The sequence below is a fragment of the Fundulus heteroclitus genome, chromosome 8 (genome assembly GCF_011125445.2).
Source record: "Fundulus heteroclitus isolate FHET01 chromosome 8, MU-UCD_Fhet_4.1, whole genome shotgun sequence".
NCBI classification, from domain to species: Eukaryota; Metazoa; Chordata; class Actinopteri; order Cyprinodontiformes; family Fundulidae; genus Fundulus; species Fundulus heteroclitus.
Window position 1 is genome coordinate 14,495,244 of NC_046368.1, and position 19,402 is coordinate 14,514,645.

The window sequence follows — 19,402 nt, forward strand, 5'->3', positions numbered from 1 at the left end:
TGAACACATTTGCCGGTGTTCTTGGTGCTTTTCAGATTGTCCATCTGCTTTCTGTTCAGCAAGAGAAAGATCCGTATCAATATAACAAAAAAATAGGCTATTGAATGTGGCCAGTGTCTGAGTTTCTGAGTCAAACTCTGCTTCAGAGAAATATACTGAAAGAAAGTTTAAAAGAGTTTTGCTAGCTGTTGGTATAAATATTATCATTCTTTACAACAAAGAATCCTTATTTTGTTGAACTGGTGCACACATTGTATGTGTTTTCTTTCCCTCATCAGGCCAGCTTATCTTTTAAACTCTTGCAGCCATGTCAAAGCCTTATTTTATTGGGCTTACTCTTATCTGGCATCTTACTTTCCAAACAATGTCCCGTTTCATGTTGGTGTTTGAAAAATATGAAGAGTTTTGCTTAAGCCTAGGCAGTGGTTTTGTTGAGCTTCTATATCCTTACACATATAAATAATTTTTTTTTTGAACTCTGAGGACACATATTTCATTTCATTTCCTTTATTTAACCAGATGAAAACCCCATTGAGATCTAGATCTCATTTGCAAGGGGGACCTGAGCAGAAAGTCTGCAGCACCTATCAAAAGAGTTACACAAGTCAAACAAATTTTAGAAGACAATTACATTAAAACAATCACCATAGACTGTGAAAAAGAAAAAAAAAAAACAAGAGCATTGACTCTGATTAATAGATTCATGTTTCTTATTTTTTTTTTTAAATGTTTTGAAATAATTTCAAAGAAATAAGATCCACTATCTTGAGTTCAGACTAGAGATGATTCCATGCTGTAGGAGCTGTGACGCTGACTGCATGTTTCCTCTTTTTCGGTTTGAAGGCGCGGAACAAGCAAAAGGAAAATGTCGTTAGAGCGAAGAAAATAGCCAGTATTAGATCTTTGTAGGAGAGCATTTAAGTATGACAGAGCCTGACAAAGCAGTTTTATAAATCAAGGTCATCAAATGAATGTATCTCCGTACAGTCAGTGGAGGCCAACCGGCTTTGGTGGAGAGCTCACAGTGGTGCGTGAGACGTCTGCAGCCTGTTAAGAACCCTCAAGGCACAGTCATAAACCATATTCAATAACTGAAGACATTTGCTCAAAGTATTCATATACATAACCTCTCCATAATATATTAAGATCAAAATGACAACATGTATTTGGAAGTTACACCATTGTAAATGGCTTGAAGGCAAAAGCATTCGCCTTCCAAAAGATTTGTTCATATCCCGTTTAGTTGTAAATACCATTGGTGCCTATAATAGCAAACATATATTACCATTTTTTGCACTCTGTACATTGCACGCTTTCTACAAAATGCAAGATGAAACAGTGCTGAGTACTCTTATACAGGAATTGAACTGCAGCCTTTTTTCTTTATACATACAAAATCTTCACGTTTTTTGCCTCCATTCTCAATCTGTTTTGATCCTTGGTCATGATAAACATTGGGCTATACATCTGCGTGCATCACCTGCTGAGAATGAATCACCGCCATCTCCTCATGTCTCTGAGTGCACCTAAACAAGTCATGCCCATGAATCTAAAAGTTTAATCACCTACACTCCGTTCAGTATAAGGTAATTAAATAGGTTTTTATTTTTTTATGGTAAAACAATAAATACTATAAACCGGCGTTTAAACATTCCCCTCCTCTTCGTCCTCATTGTGAATTAGGAAACCATGGCTTCTCTTTGTCAGAATGAATGGTACATTACGCATTGTAACTCCAATCCAAATGTGCCCAATGTGCATTCCAATCTTTATTTGCAAAGGGCCTGATAATGTCCTACTATTTATCAGAGAATATATTGTTTGTGACATTTGATTGGTGACATCCTTTTGATGCAGCCAGTGCAGTGGTGAAATACCAAGAGCATAGCCCCCATGCCAACAAGTGCAACACAAACACTTAACCAAGAGTACCGCTAGCTAGATATGTTTGTTATGAAGTAGGAGACAATGATTTGGCAGAAAAAGGAGTGGATCAGTACCTAACAGGAAAACATGGTGAATGAACAGCTTTAACTGAAAGAACTTACTAACGGAGCTAAGAAAAGGTAGGTAAAAAGATAAGGCTCTAACTGAACTACTTTGTTAATTATGAACAGAAGTTAAGGACAGGAACCAAATCTAATAGACTGATAAATGAACAATACTAAAGTGAGAAAACACATAAACAAAATTGCAAAATCCCCAGGAACCTAACACTTAGTAATCAAGTTCCTGGGGATCCTGACAGTATCTGGAATTCCAAGGACACTTATTCTTATCCTGTGACACTTCACACACAGATGGCTGTTGGTCATGAGACAATTTATTGCAAAACTGGCCATATGTTAGCACGCCATCTTTTGGATAAGAACTCTTTAGCCAAAGCGGACAAGGGTTGTCCGAATAGTGTAGTCAGTAAGAAGAAAGGTAGGAAATGGAACCTGTATGCTTCCGCTTGCAGCTAATTTAGTATAGGAATCTCACAATGTTTCTTACTGGTCTAAGGAGCTATAAGAAATCCCACAATCATTTGCGTGATATGACGTATCAGCAGATCCCACCTCAAGGAAATTAACAAAAATATCCAGAGAGAAGAGAGCGTGCACTTTGTAGTTCGTTTTTGGAAGGCTATAGGCCCAAATTTGACTACAATGAATTTGCCAACTTCTTTACTGAGAAAGTCCAAAGGATCAGTCTGTGCATCCATATCAAGTTCAAGTCTAGTTATTTCCAACTAGAACTGTCCCAATTCAACAAGTCTTTAAACTCAACACAGTCTCCTTTGGGGTAGTTTTCTTTTCAAAAAAAAAATAAAAAATAACCCTCCAAATTGATCAAAGATCAGGATTATATGTATTAGGAACCTTGTGCCCATTCAAGTGCAAATAACTTTATGAATAAATCACACATAATAGAAGTGTCATATTATCAAAGTCTGTATTTCTAGAATGAGCTGGCGTTGGTTGATTAATACTTGAAAGGCTGTTTTATTTTTGTGCCAGTGAATAACCAGTAATTTTCCTCTTATTTGTCTTTGTCATGACTGTCACTTTTATGGATGGCTGTGAACCTCCTTGTCAGTTGAACACCCTGGGGTTTACCTTGGCTGTTAAAAGCCAGTGTTGGAGTTTTTCCAGTAACAGAATCTGGGTAGTTACATCATGTCAGAAATATTGGAACATAAAATTCAGTCCTTTTTTTTCAGCTTTGACAATAGTTTACACAAGCTTAATTGTTCTCTTTATGTTTTAGTGTATGGTGACACCTTACAACTATCCTCCTCAAAAAAAGGCTTCATTCTGTGCGCAGAGGTGATGAGTACAGGCTGCTGAAGCCGACTGACTAGCAGGACGCTATGTGTACATAAACGGCAAGAAAAGTCTGTATGGGGTGGAAAGGCCTCAGTGCTGACTATAGCGTTTGTTTTTCCAGCATGCTGTAATGTTATGAGAACTGCTGCTTTGGCCTTGGTTTCAAGCTGTAGTGTAAATAGTGAAGACTAGGGAAAAGGAATACTATTTTAAGGCTTTCCATATGTTCTAATAAGCCGATCGTGTGATTAAGAAGATCCCATGTTTTCCTCAAAAGAAGAACCTCTGTGGTTCTCATCTTGTGTAGCTCTATGTACAGTTATGAGGAATAATACAATAATTCAGTTTCTGCCTTAATCGGCAAGTTTGTGCACACAAAGGACAAATTAAGCCATTTTAATTCTAAATGCTAAAATCAAGTTGAAGAAAAAAACTGTTTTGTGAACGTATATATTTATTTGATGTAATGCACTGAAAGTGTTTTACATTCATTATGCATTGTATAATGTGAGATTAGACAATGTTTTAAATTTTAAATAAATATGTAAAGAAAGAAAGCTAGTTTCCGGCTATCTCAGACATGGATAACCCTTGGTTTGTATCGAACATGAATATCTGCTTCTGCCATAGTTATATTCTTAGGAGTGCACTTGTGAAATAGCACCTCCAAATACATCCCCATCGGGATTCCTCAAGTCACTATGCTTAGACTCCTTCTCTTTAATCAAATAAAGCTAATGCTTTGTTGGGGAGAGGGGTACTTTGGATTACTCTTAAACATATAATTCCTGCAATGCAATATTGGATAATTATAAGCCAGTGGATGAATTAAAACAATTCCTAGGAATATGAGTCTTACTTCAATGTGTTTTCTAAAAAAAGAAATCAATAAACCAATATATTTTTTATGTTTGTTTGTTCTATGTCTTATAAGTCTTAATGGCATTCCTCTGTAGTATTTGAGTTGAAACCAAAAATTACCTTGTCAGAGCATGTGAAATCATGCTTTCTAAAATCAATCATAATATGGGACCTTGAATATTTTCTGTTTTTATTAATCATACTCACACTAATCTTTAACACAGCTTTGCAACGTCTTGAGTTTACCTAATTTCATTCCAGTGCTAAATCACTCTGCTTGTAAGTATCCAGTCCACACTTTTCAAGTTTTCTTTTCTAAAATAACAGTTTCCTCCAAAATATATTTGACTTAAGTGATTACTTGTGAATTCAAATGGAGGCACTTGGCAGCGGGGTTAAATGCTTTCTCAAACCAGAATGTGTTGCACTAAAACATATTTATAGCTTTTCCTTTCTCTGGCCTGTTTTAAAAGCTGTTTCTTCAGAGGAAATTGGAGCAAACATTATTGAAATTAAGCTTTTACCAGCAACACATGACCTAATCTGTGCCTCTCTTACTAAGTGGTTCATTTCGTGTTTCTAGTTATAGGGAGTCCACTGTGAATGAAAGCTTTCAGGTCTGTCTCATGTCTTTATCTCCACCATCTCCCCTTTCGTGGTGCAACTTAAAAGGCGTACAGTGAACATATTGTGCATTGGTGCAAATATCCCTGGCCAATTTCATTGATTTAAGATGTATGAAATAAACCTAAGTAAATAATCGGTGGAAATACATGTCAGATGTTAGTCCAGATTACTCCAGATGTGGACGCCTAAAACTGTGTGCTGGGCTCTAAATTAGCGGGCTGCAGGTCTGTTTCTAGTGAGAGGCTGTAAATAAATATCAAGTGCAAGTTATGTCGTGAGCCCACAGCAGGGCCAGAGTAACACGTTTTTTGCCTTAAGGTGGAAAATTTCTGTAGCTAATGCATTAAGCTTAAGATAAAAAAAGAGACGATTTCACATTAGATAATGTTCAAGGGCAGAAAATTGATTCTATGAGAAAATGAGTCTAAAAATGGCTCTGTAATGAAAACATATGTGAAACCAGCAGGACACAATTGTAGTTGGTCCCAAATTACGAGTAAGATGCCCCAGAAAAGAAAAGAAATCTGTGTCTGAAAGCAATCTCGTTTGAAGATAAATGTACATTTTCAAAGTATTTAGGAGATTACCCTTGTCAACCCCGAAAACCTCTTCAGTTCTTTATGTCAGAGAAAACTGTTTAGTTATGAATGATGCAGGGGAACAGAATAACTCATATTTTTAATTCACTGTCAAATTCTATATTCATCAAACCAGGCATACAATTAGGCAAAAAAAAAAATAAAGTAGTTTTTGTGAATCCCCCCAAAAATATTTGAATATTATTGCTGATGAACTCTCTCTGTGATGTATATCTATTATAAGTGAGCCTCCTGTATCTTGCTAACTTTAACGCTAGATCAAATCTAATACATTTTTATTCATAAAGTGCTTTACACACTTTACAAAGTGCTGTGCAGGTCAAGTAAACAAAATAGATAAAAACATGGTGAAAGCAATAAAATCCAGCATCTACAGTAAGAACAATTAAAACATTAGCCATCCATGAAAAAAAAAACAAGCCTGATACCCCTGCTCGACTGAAATCAAAACATATTTAAATAGATGAGTTGATTTAAATTGTTCACAAAAAAAAACAAATGTACTTGCTCTTTTTGGATTGACAATTTACATTTATTCATTTTCATCCAAACAATAAATGTTTCAGTATAAGAATAAACAAAACACTTATTTTAGCTCCTGTGATACACACTTGCCCACCAAAAGCACGTTGGCCTTCACAGTCTCAAAGTTTTTCACGTACCTCTTGAGCATTTGCATATTTTTGTATATTTACATGGCATGTTATTGTGTGTATTCTAATGTGTCTCTTTCAAGTTTTGAAGTCCACCCACCTCTCCGTTGCCTCACATTGTATCGAGCAGCCCCCTTTATCCCACCTCAGTCCCCTGATGTAGACTTGAATAAATCTTGAGCTTGAATAAGACTTGAGTCGTTTCTAAACGTAGGCAAGCTGAAAAGCCGTGCCTCTGTCTCTTTGATTTGTTCTGATCTCCATCTTTGTTCAAAGGTTTTGGATATTTAACTCAATACTTTGGTTGAAAATTGTTCCGACTTAAAATAAAAAAATCTCTCCCCTCTTTCACCAGCTTTTTATTGTCCCATAAAAGCCCCTGGGACACCTGGTAACAATCTAAATGTAACAAGATTGACATAAAGACACATTCTGAGCTATTTTAATTCAGGCCTTGTGAAAGCTTACACTTGACGAGATCAATAAACTCTTAATAAAGTAAGAGATAAAAGTGGTCAAAGTGGCAAAGATGTGTTTAACAAAGGCTGAAAATGTATTTCTCTAAAAAAAAAAAAAAGCTACTAAAGTGTGATTTATGGAGCCATATTCTTGCTTACTGTAGAGACTAATTCCTACTGCTGTATATTCTAACACTGCGTATGTGAAAGCATTTTGTCCAAGTCATTGTGACAGCGACATGGCATCCACAGTGCATCCAGGCCAGCCCATTTCTATCGGTGGCTCTTTGCCAGATTAAAGTGCAGGGGCTCATTGTTTACACAGCTCTGTGGTGCCACGGCTGAGCAGGCCCAAACAATAGGCCACGGCTCCCTTTTGTCAGAACAAGAGGAAGAATGGAGACCTCTTGACATGGCAACCTGAAGCCTCAATGGCCCCACTTCACCTAGCTGAGAGGGTCACACTGAGAAAGAGAGAACAGGCGAGTAGAAGGGATGTTAAGGATAAGTACGGAGGTGAATGGAGAGATCAAAATGGTTGGAGAAGAAAGGAAGAATCATACAAGGGGGATGGATGGAAAACAATCAGAAATGGAGGTGGAGTAAAGATGGGAACATTTCTCTGAACGGCAACCAGTGGTTCTCTAAAATTGCACTCCGTTAAATATAACTATAACCTTCTATTTATTTGGAAATAGCAAGTTTGTTTGTTCTTCCGAATCTGAAGCAGTCAAAACTGGAACTTTGTTAGTTTTAAAATGCAAGAACACAAAGTTACTTTATTTTGAGTTTACTGTTTCTATAGTGCATATTTAATGTTAACTATTGCTGCATGACTATAACCGCTGCTCTACTTGGGGTCCTTCCTGTGTCCTTCTGTATTAGATTTTTGCAGAGCCTTCCAGACTTAATTGCTTTATTCCTGCATTCCTGTACTGCAATGTGCAGCCATTGATATCAAATGTCCTGCTTCCATTAGCAGTAATACATCATCATTAGCTTCAGAATAGGGGAGTCATCGGTTTTCATTTCCTTGATTGCAGGTCACTTTCTTGGCAACAACACAGTTATCGATGTGCTTCGTCGTCAGGGATATGAGGTGGAGCACACCCCTGCTGGACAGCCCATAAAGAGGTAATTTCACTGTTAAAAAAAGAACACAACCACAGACTTCAATGTATGTCATGGAGATTTTACATGATAGACCACAGAAAGTAGTGTGTAAGTGTGAAGTGGAAGGAAAGTGGGATATGAAGTCTAGCCACAGATTTTCCATTGGATTCAGGACATTCTGATAAATGAGAATCAAATCTGATCTAAACAACTTTATTGTAGCTCCGGCTTTATGTTTAGAGTCATTGTCCAGCTCGGAGATAAACCTTCACCCTAGTTTCCAGTCTGTTGCATCCTCTAACAGTTCTTCTACCTGGATTGGCCTGTATTGTGCACCAATTTTTTTCTCAGCAACTCTTATCAACCCCCAACATTTAAAATGAGAACAGAAGTCAAATTGTCCTGATGCATCTCAATAGTCCAGGTAAAAAATTACAAAAAGTAATTGGAAAGGGCTTCTGGACAGGTTCTTCTTGTCCAAGAGACTCCTTCACTCTGTGGCCTTGTAGGTAACTTCAACCATTATAATCCTTATAAGAAGTCAAATTCCTTGTTTGTGTGCAAAAAAAAAGGTGATTCTAATTCTGATCGTATTGGTATTTCTCATAGGCTACAACCTTTTTGCGAAAAACAAGAAATCTGTAATTGTAATATGAACAAATATGGACAAATTAAGTATGTATGAATATTTTCCAACCTATTTTAAATTCTAGAAAGATTGTAGTTTGGGGGACCTGTTTCTTTGCCATTTTGTTTTACATGTCCAGGATGCTACAAAACCCTTTTCTTCTAAGCTGGCTTTTAGTTTTTTTTAATATATATATATATATTTCATTTTGACTAAAAAGTTGTTTCTATTTAGTTGGCTGCAGTTTGTAACTTTACCACCACATTTCACGACAATATCTAATATATATTGGGATACAGTTTTCTTACACCCACAGTCCTCTCAAAATCATCAGACTCACAAACGCTGGCACAAGTTGTCCCCTAATGTGACTCTATAATCTTGTTGATGTATTGTTTACATTTCACAGTTTCAGCAGAATTAATTCTCATTGATGGCTCTCATTCTTCAGGGGATTTTGCATGTCTCGGACTGCTCCTGTGTTTTAGATTGCACAGCTGATAGGTCGGACAAATTCCCCAATGGCCCACCAATGAAGCCGTGTTGAAAAGGCCAACCTAAGTACGGTTCGTACCACCTGCTGCGAAGCATGTAGCGCAGCCAGTCGAGCATGGAGCACTGCGGGTGGCTATCTCGCTTTCAATCTGCGTTCTTGTTCCTGTGTGTGCGCAAATGAATGAGTAGATCTACTTTCACACACTATAGACGGTGTTTGATATGGGATTATGAGCCTGAAATGAAACAGCGTCTGACCAACTCATACCTGAGGTATCACTGGGTTAACAGAAGTCCTGAAAATTATCCCCCTTCTGTTCTCTTATATATAAAAGCATGAAAACAAAATGAAGTAAAAGAATTCGCGTTAAACAACAATGTAAATTAACATTTGGCTGCATCACATCTAATTTTGTAAATTAAGTGTTAAGGATTAAGGAGAGTAGTTTAAGAGAAATGTTTTCTACACCTTCTTCTTTTATAGTTTTAGCTCTTTTTCTGTGTTTTTTTTTTTTACGGCACCAGTGGCACGTTTTCCATACAGTAGGCTGACAGAAAAGGGGATTTGAGAGAGGGGGTAAGACATGTGGCTAGGGACCTCAGGTTGGAATCAAACCAGAGTCAGCCACATCGAGCACTAAGGTCTCCGTATATGGGTCGTGCTCACTAACCCTGCGCCATCAGAGCTTGCCCAATGTATGTGTCATTTGAGACACTTCCTGTTCATAACGCACTAGGCTGTCTGTAGATAACAGTGGACCACTTTTAGCCTCGTTTACAGTGAGAACAGCCTTTTGTGATGCGTAAGTGCTGAATGTGGTTCTGCTTAAGTAAATTAGCTCTTCCTGAAAAAGTCAACACCTGGATGGCAGAACAGACTGCTCCTAAACATGTGGATGTCTTTCAGTAATAAAAATGCATCCACAGATGTGCTAGCTATCATTGCTTGTGTTCCAATGTTCCGTCAGGTCAGAAATGCGTACAGCAATGACACAATGGAGCACAAAACAGGTAACAGACTTCTAATTTGTATTTGTACATACACATGATTTACTTAGTATATATTACTTTAACTGGGGCACCACTAGGCCATAATTTGCACAGATGTTCCTGCACTCCTGCCACCCGGTTACAGCGTCTCGTTTATACTTTCTCGTTTAAGTGTTATTGACTCGATTGTTTCGGGGGCATCTTTTCAAAGCCGGCATCTTGGGTTCTGTCTAGTGTGTTAGACCCTGGCTTCTATAAATACAATAATTTTAAAAAGTTAGAATATTATTAAAAGGTCCATGTATTTCACGTATTTTGAAAAGTGCAATTAATACCTAGTTAAAGGTTTTTGTTTTCAAAAGATACTTTTAAGCTGATGAATGAACCTCATCGGGACACTAAGGCGACGTTCACACTGCAGGGAAACGCAACCCAAATCCGATCTTCTTGCCCATATGCAACCCATATCCGTCTTTTTTCATGGCAATGTGAACGGCCCAATTCTGATCTTTTCACCCCCCCAAAAAAATCCCATTTGTGCCACTTCCATATGTGGTACTACGTATCAGATATTTTTCAAAGCGTCGGCAGTCTGAACAGTGATGTTGTATTTTATCTGTCTTTTACGTCACTCTCCTGGCTCCAAGTACAAATCCACAGAGTAGTAGCAGTTAGCGCTTCATAAAAGACCGTTGTTAATTGCTGCGCTGCTTTTTTCTTACCTTACTTTGTCTTGACATGATATAGTCTTGAGTCTCATTGGTTGTCGTTGCTCAACAGCTTTCTAATAATAGCAAGGAGAGATGTCGGCCAGTATCCACTTTTTTTTCCCCCCTCTGAAACTTTATTATTTATTATACTATTGAACACTTCTAGAAACAATTACATTCACCAATACTTCCGTAAACAGTGCACTGCTGTATGACGTCTCCTTCTGTTATCACTCTGCGGTCTTGAACCGTTCAGACAGAAATATGATGGCAGTCACATTTAGTAGTAGTATCAGCAGCCACCTAAAAAAAATCCGATTTCAGCAAAAATTGGAATTGAGTATCAAGACCTGCAGTGTGAACGTAGCCATATTGTCATTTACTGAATATGGCTCCATTTGATTCAGTGCTTGTTTCATGGGTAAATGTTTTGTTTTAGAAATAACAAATGTTAAGTGTAAAGTAAGTCAATGCTCGTTGAATTCTGGATCCTTGGAGTTCGTTGCAAGATAAGGTAGACCACAACTCATTAGAAAAAGGCCAGCATCATAGTAAACAATGCAGTGTTTTTAGATCTGAAAATGATGTTGTTTCTTTGTCAGTTTTTCAGTTTGATACAATTAGTTTTTCTCAGAGTTTGGATGTGTTTTCCAAATGTTGGATGTGTTTTCTATCAAACGTTATGTTTTCTATTAGACCATCCGGAGCATACTGTTCGAATACTGCAGGAATTCTTCTAATCTCCAGTCTTCTGTAGCCTCTCCCTCTTTCCCTTCAGCTTTATTTTGTCACGGCTGACTGAGTTCTAAGAAAAGAACAGCTACCTTCCAGGATGGGTGTGTCATCTTTTTTAGTGATCCACGAGTTCCTAGGAGGAAGGAGAATATGCCACTGAAATGTTATTAAGTGTCTGCAGTCTCTAACTGTATATATGTGAGAATGTGTAACTTAAATGTTTTGGAACTTTTTAATTTAAATCGTCAACTTATGCTCATGTTAGATTGTCACATGGAACTGCTTCATATGACATTCAAACCGTATTTATTAGTTCCATTCTTCAATCTATGATGTGTTTGTGTCATCCAGGAAATCCTCATCAAAACCCGCTTCCCCAGCACTGGAGGATCTCCATGAGGATTTTGCTCTCCTGGAACCTTTCCTCCATGAGCTCCCCCTCAAGGAGGAGGATCAGGGGTTTACCCTGGAGGAGGATCCGTTACCCCACATGCTCCATCCTGCGGACAGCCTGGATCTCCTAGAGAAAGCAGAAAGGAAAATGCTAAAGAAAAAGAGGCGGAAGCAAAAGAAACAACGCAATCGGCATTTTAATGACCTCTGGGTGCGCATAGAAGAGAGGTAAGGAGACAAAAAGACCAAAAGGCAAGATGAAAACTTCATTTTGTACAGATCTTCAAAAGGTTTGGATGTATTTAACCGTGTGCAAACTAATTAGCGTGTGCAAAGCTGATCTTCATACTAGGTTCAAAGCAATTTGCTTGTATAAAATTAACAGCGGGGGCAAACTTTTTTTGCATGTGTGCCTTCATGAAAATGCAGATCATATCCTGCAGACCAAAGGGCACAAATTTACGGGAGGAGGATATGCAAACGTACATACTTAGCACCCAGAAACAGATTCAGCTAACCTGAAACTGATTGCTGGAGCAATTTTTGCATCTGTATTTTGCACATTTGAAAGTCTGATGGAAACTCACAGGCACAAATGTTTGGTCGTTGTGGCCAGAAATGAGGCCTTGGTGCAGTGACAGACAATGGAGAGAGACTCTGTGTGGACATATTTGGACTGTCAGTGTTACGACCTGGCTAAAAGGCCATAACAAAAACAGAGACACACCATGTATAAGAATTTTAAAATAGCGATTTATTTAAACAGAGGTTAAAACCAAAACTGTAGATATGAAGTAAGGAAGTCAGTAAAATCAGTGGCGTATGGTGTGCACTAGTGGAAAATGTATGTGGAAGAGTTGCAATGTGCTTACAAAGCAAAAGGCAGCAGCATGCCTGTGGAGGAGAGTGGAGAGAGATTAGTTGGCACCGAGGGTTTAAAAAAAGCTGAGGCCAAGGGCCTTGCCAGGTCCACGGGTGTCCTACATCAATAATTACTTTTGCAAGAAAGGTACATGTCAGATCCTGACCACAAGGGGTCGTAAGAAAATAATAATAAAGAACAATAGTAGAATAAGTGGGGAAAAACACGTCTGCGGTGGACAGATTAAGGCAACGGGAAGCAAACAGTTTTCATGCACTCCAACCAACATGAAAAATACCATCACTGAACTTAAATTATTTGACATGCTTATAAACAAAGAAAACTAAATATTAATCGCTATGAACAATCACCAAACTGTAAAATCCTGGGACAAAATTTTTTGTCCTGCCAGATTGAAGTAACTGGAACTGCTCCGGAGGAAGAAGGGGTGGGTGTGGGTGGGGGTGACGACGCATTCGCCACTTGTTCTTCTACTCTGCAATGCTAACAGCAGCGCGACAAGCTACCATAGAATGGTGAAATCTGGCACAGTAACTTTTGATGGAGGATGTCTGGGTTTATGGTTTTGAAAGCCCAGTCGAGGTCCACAAACAGGATCCTGGCGTATGTTTCTGGGTGGATGAGGTGGTGCAGGATGAAGTGTAGTTTTATCTAGGATTTTTTATCATTACTTGTAGCGTCTTTCAGTCTTTGAAAATCTGCCGACTATTTTAAAATCCTACGTGTGAACCAGCCTTAACGAATTTTGTCCTTTTGCAGATTAGAAAAAACTTCCACAGGAACTTTACGCCTGCTCACCTCATGATTGTTTAATCATTTTATTCTAGAAAAATTATTTTATTCAACATAATAATTAGAATCCCCAAATTGAATGAGATTCATTCACATAGAGGCTGAATGTAAACTATTGTAAATTAAGAAAGATAAATGCAATTCTGTATTAGCTCAGATAATAGCTCGTGGGGAACTCAAACTGCCACCATATCAAATAACCATCTTTTTCATTTAGTTACAGAACACAAACATTAGATCCACGCTTCTCCGTAGCTAGTATCAGTGTCTTGACTGTAAAAATAGCAACTTGACAATTAAATCCGACCTTAGCTCTAGGCAGGGGCTAACCGGAGAACAAAACAAGCTCACCTTCTTGACAAAAAGGAGCTACCTGCCATGTGAAAGGACTTCTGTATGCTTTGTGACAGCAGGATTTGGCTTTCATGTTAGTTGTCAAAAAGGGTAGGACTCTGTTCTTCCAAGTCCAACAGTCCACCCCCCCCCCACCCCCCGAGGGTCTCTGTTTTCAGTCATTTTTCATGAGGTCAACCAACACAGTCCACAATAAAACGTGCTTATGGGCAATTCTGAGTTTCCAGTTTCATCTGACCTACACAAAGCTGAGCTGTGTGAGTTAAAAAGGAAAACCTAATGAGGAAACAAACACAGTCTGGAAAAGTCTTATAAAACGCTCTTTACATTATGCCTGTAGAAAAGCTTTTTCCTCTCTCCAAGTGAGACCCTGAATTGTAAATGGAAAGGGAAACAGATTGTTTGCTTACACCTTCTACAAAGTGCGCTCCTTGTACATGTTTGTGTATTTAAATGTCTAAAAAGGAGACATGGTCAGAGTAGACAAGGCGGTCCACTTAAGAGCGATAACTTCCGGATGTAGTTGTTGCGTGACCATGTAGTGAAATGCCAAACCTGGTTGCTTTAGTCTACATAAATGTCCTTCCTAAAACCAGGTTCTGCTGGAAAACGACCTTTTTCACTAGTGTGCGATAATCTTTCATTTGAAAAGTGTAATTATTCTTTGAAATTACAGTTTGTGAGTCTTGAAGCCCATCATTAATCCCTGGATAAGCTTCGAGCCCTAGAGAACAGCTGTGACTGCCTAATCAGTGTGGGCTAGTGTCTTGATCATCACTAATCATTAACACATTAATAAAGTTTAGGTTTTTCAGGAGTTAATTTATAACGACATTGTTTCCATAGTTTGAACTTAAAATACAACTAATCAAGGGCGGCTATGTTCACTGTTCAGTTATTTTCAACTCCAGTTGGGGATCAAGACAGAAATGTTTGACATGCAATGCATTATGTTTGTTAAATGAATAGACATGAGTTAAGTTTTTTTTTGTTTTTTGTTTTTTGTTGTCTCAGGGACATATGTGTTTTGTATCAGAGCATTATTTACTGGCTTCAACCCAGGTACAACTACATAAACATCCTGTCAGCATCAAAATTATGTTTGTTCAATTTGTGGAAAAAATAAGGTTGTATGTTCACATTTTTAAGTAGAATATGGGGGTATGTTTTACAAAGCACACCGTGACTGTACCCTGAAACGGTTTTATTAGACATCAGGATAATGTTTCCACATATTTTGATATTGTGTTATGCATGTCTTATATTATGCAATAGTATAAGTGCACCATTCTTCTGTGGAGTTATGTGCACAATATGTGCCAGAATTCAAGAAATGTCTGGAACTAACAATGTTTTACCTAGATTTTAAAATAGAGGCTTGTGGAATGATACCAAAAGCATTTGACCCAGGTCATACAGTTTAATAGACAAGTCTACAAGTTACTAAATAAATATACTGTATGTAAACATCTGAATTTAAAGAAAGTAATTGATCTAAAACAGGAACAGTTTAATCTAATTTCTTTCACAGTGTAAAGACTTTTTAAAATGGTTTTATTCAGTGCACATAAATGTCTGGTTGCAACTGAATATCCAAATCAAACAAAGGCAGTATCAACAGAGATAAATTAAGATCTGTTAACTAATTGATTAATCTTCTGAAAGCCTTTTGGTCACACTGAAATATATTTTGTTATTCTTTTCCAGAAATGTACTTCTTGTAGAGCAGTTGTTGTGCAACAGTCTTTACTAAATCATAGGCATGATTTATGTTTTCTTCTTGTTACTTCCTGCAGTTCTATGGTGCAGTCCCCGCCTCCCCCTTTGGTTCGCATCATCAATGGTTACATCACAGTGGAGCCACCAAACAGAGTCTACAGCCAGCACAACTATCATCATTTACAGTCTTCATCCCCCATCTCCTCCGTTCCATACATTTTACTTTTCTTGCTCTTCACACTTATAGCTTTGATTTTTCAGGTAGGGCCTGCAGTCCTTTAGCAGGGCATTGTTAATTAATTTAGCAAAAAAAAATGAATAAATAAAGCATTTCATTGTTGAATCTCATATTAATATAGGTTTGACTAGGTTCTGGAGGGTGGGCTTCAGAAAGCAGGTTGAAATGTGTTAAATGAGGATTACATGTAGCTGTCAGGCTGGACCAACCATACATTGTTGGAACTGAAAATGTTAACTGATGTCAATGAATTAATGCTCTGATGAAAATATCTTACGTGTTTTCTTGGAACATACCAATTTATTTTATTTTTATTTTACTTTACAATTATAAGACTTTGCACAAAGGATGCAAAAGAAGAGGCAAGGGAAAGAAAAAAAAACATTTTGTATTTTGTACTTTTCACAGGCATAAATGCCAGATGTTTGCTACTCAACAGATCTGTTCGCTGCCTGTAACATTTATACCATTCAAAGCATTCTGGGATGTCAAATATCATTTATAAACACAACTGGAACCATTGTTCTTTAATGCGTTTGTGTGAATCAGCATTTTTCATGTGGGTTTGCTTGTGTGAGAGTTTGTCAGCTTCTATATCCTTCATGTTTTGCAACCAGAAGTGTTCTTCTTAACTTAATTTATTGTACCATTTACAAAGGATTGCTTTAATGTTGCAAAAGTATTTTGCTTTGGGAAATTGTACATAGTGTTTTTAAATATTATAGATGAATTTTAGGGTTATACAAATGATAATTATCAAAAGCATTTTCTTTTATATTAATTAATAAATATGTGTGCAGTATATTTCTGAAAGAACGTCAGGAACTAACCACCACAGCCCATGTCATGTTTCACACTGAAATTAAAGTTGTGATATGGACATATGATTGTATTGTATCTAATCTATCAGTGTTATTACCCGTTTGGATGTATGTGTTTGCTGAAAGAGTTCAAAATCATACTTTTTGTTTTCATTAGTTTTAAATTATTTAACTACATTAGCTTTCCTGTACAGCATATGGAACATTTTCTATGATTTTTTTTATAAATATTTTTGTAACTACAGTATCCAAGTGTGTTTTTATGTTTTCAAGATAATAATTATAATATTGTGGTTATAATAAAGCTGTCTACAAATGTAGAACATGTACAGGGTAGTATCTTAGGCCAGTCCTATGTCATCTTTGGAATGAAATAATTGTAATAGTATCAACAATAAAATATTTATTTAGACACATTTTGTTTCTTGGTTTATTGCCATTGTGTGACTATAATTAAACTTGGAGAAAGTCAACACTATTGTTATATTATATATGTAGAATAAAATAGACTTGTAGTGACATGATCCCTAAATTGTGTGTGGTGTAGGGCCTGAACTCAGGCAGGATTATATTTGATGATGGTTATTTAATGATCTAAAAACATACTTAAAAACACAACGGGGGGGATTATCCTTTACAAATACGCCCAGACGAGTCACCTCTTATGGCCGTATCTGTAGAGGATAAAACCACAGCAAAACACTATCACCTTTTGGAGGAACATTTCTAGGGAAGAAGTAAGTAACTCATAACTTTATAATGCTAAATAAGAGAAAGTTTTGATCCACTGGGTGTTCTCTCCGCCATGATCTCCAACGCTGGCGGTGGTATTTTAGGGCAGGGAGGGGCTAAACCCTGTGTGGCAGCTGTTCACATACACGTACATGCAAGTGCGGCAGGGGCGGCCATGTAAACAAGAGACTGGAGAACAACACAGAGAGATGCGGTGTGACGTCACACCTATTTTTTTTTGTTCTATCCAAAATGATAAAATTTTGCTTTTTGCTCCTTTAACAAGATGATCCAAAGGTGACAGGGAGAAAACTAAGTAAAGGGGATTGCTGGAGTAGAAACATGGAACAGCTGTGAGGGAACAAAAATCAGAACATCTGAGGAAATCGATCATGTGTGGAGAATAAACACAGATGGGTAAACTCAGGGATTCAGGAAAAACTAAAGCAGTAACAAAATACAAGTAAAAACAGAGATAGTAAAAATCCCAACAAATAAAAAGAACAATTGAAGCTACAGAGCCAAGCATGTACAAAAGTCCCAACAGATCATAATATTTCTTTCATCTCCAAAGGATGTCTCAGAATATCCCCATAGGTCCATAAAGCATAACAATTCAAAACCAGGAAAGGGGAGGATACTCAAAGCATCTCTGGAGAGTATCCTGGAGGTTCCCACATTCCATGTGACATCTCTACCTATGAGTTAATGCATCCATCCCAAAAATACTTGGGACTCGAAGATTGACCTGGGCTTTTAAGAGACAACCGGTCCTATACATTTCTTCATTGCAGCTGCAACCCACACAGTTCTAAATTAGAGTAATTCTACCAGTTAGGGGTGATTTTTTTTGTTTTATGTCTGTAGTTCTTAATACTGCCATATTTTCATGTTCAGTTAATATATATTATATATGCTATCTTACTTATTGGATTGCTTTTCAGCACAGGTCAAACAACATTTCTTTTTGTGTTTTTCATTCATTTATGCAGCAAACTTTGGTGTTTACGTTTTGGGTTTCTTTATTTTCTAGCACTGTCAGACATCTCATGGTGTCTTACAATGAACACTGTTAGAAAACAATGTTATTTTTTATTTAAGAATTCTGACACAAGGGTCTAAATAACTACTTTTAATGTTCTTATCAACTTTATAAAGTCATAAAATGTCTATGTTAGCGTTCAACCACATCAACATGAAAGTGCCATGATGAACATACAAAACAGTAGGCTTGTAAACACTGCTGCCATAGTTTTTCTACTGATGGTTCATTCCATGTTAATGTGTTTTTCACATGTTTTCTACTAGAGGCTGCTATTAGAAGCTGATTAAGGTGCACACGTGGTGTGCCACAAACTGAACAGCTGCTTTGTGGGCAAATAAGGACACAAACAGGAAACTAGAGCAACAAGGAATCCTTTAGATGTACAGGAAATGAAAGTTAATTGGTTTGTTCTGTCAACAGGAAAAGATAGCTAATTGACTATTTAGCCTTTGCTTTCGTTTGAGGTGGGGCAGCGTTTTGGACATGCTTGTGTACGTGTGCAGGATAGTAAGATGGTATAAGAGATAGACCTTGTAAAGGATGATTATTTCTTGAATTATGAATGAAAATGTTGCTGCTTTCATAATAGAGTTAAATATCGCCATGAGCTGCTCAAAAAGTATTTGTATGGCATTTTTTAAATGAAAACAAAAACAATTCCCGAACCAAATAGCAGCTGGACCATCACAGACCGATCATATCTGACACTAATGGAAACTTGATGGATTTTCACTTTCTAAATGACCTCTTCTGATTGCTGACATTTTGATTTATCAAGTATAGCTTTTCAATTTCCTTTTGCATCTTAAACAAACTGGACTCCAGACATTTGCCATAGAAATTACATGGCAAATGTAAAACACTGGCCCCTTTCATCATGTGATTGTGAAGGGTAAAAAGCACACTTTAGTTGTATTGCTGAAGTCACGTCGGTGAGTCAGTCTTACAGCTCAAAAACATCAAACCTGCATCACGTTTAAGACAGCATGCAATTCTAAATGACGGTTTTGATCTGCTCCATGTAACTCAAAACTTTTTAAAAACAACAAACCATGTAAGTAACTCAGTCATTCCATAAAAGAGCAAACAAACAAAGGTGCAGGTCACTCCCCTAATTGCCTCCCATTGAGTGCTCTTGCTGACAGATGTTATAGCTCATTTACTGTTTGAAACACAGCTTGAAGAACAGCGGGAATGTCAGGAGTCAACCGCAAAAGTTACCTGCAGTCGAGAAAAGAAAAAAAA

At 37.4% G+C, this 19,402-nt stretch overlaps 1 protein-coding gene across 1 annotated transcript in view; it reads left to right on the forward strand.

The window, feature by feature from the left end:
- Window positions 1–16,796, forward strand: part of trabd2a (TraB domain containing 2A) — a 76,062-nt gene extending 59,266 nt beyond the window's left edge. The window contains exons 5-7 of the mRNA XM_012869457.3: window positions 7,553–7,643; window positions 11,532–11,801; window positions 15,399–16,796. Of these exons, the coding sequence (XP_012724911.1) occupies window positions 7,553–7,643; window positions 11,532–11,801; window positions 15,399–15,603 (566 nt within the window). The 3' untranslated portion in view covers window positions 15,604–16,796. The remainder of the gene's footprint in view (window positions 1–7,552; window positions 7,644–11,531; window positions 11,802–15,398) is intronic.
- Window positions 16,797–19,402: the final 2,606 nt, after the last annotated feature.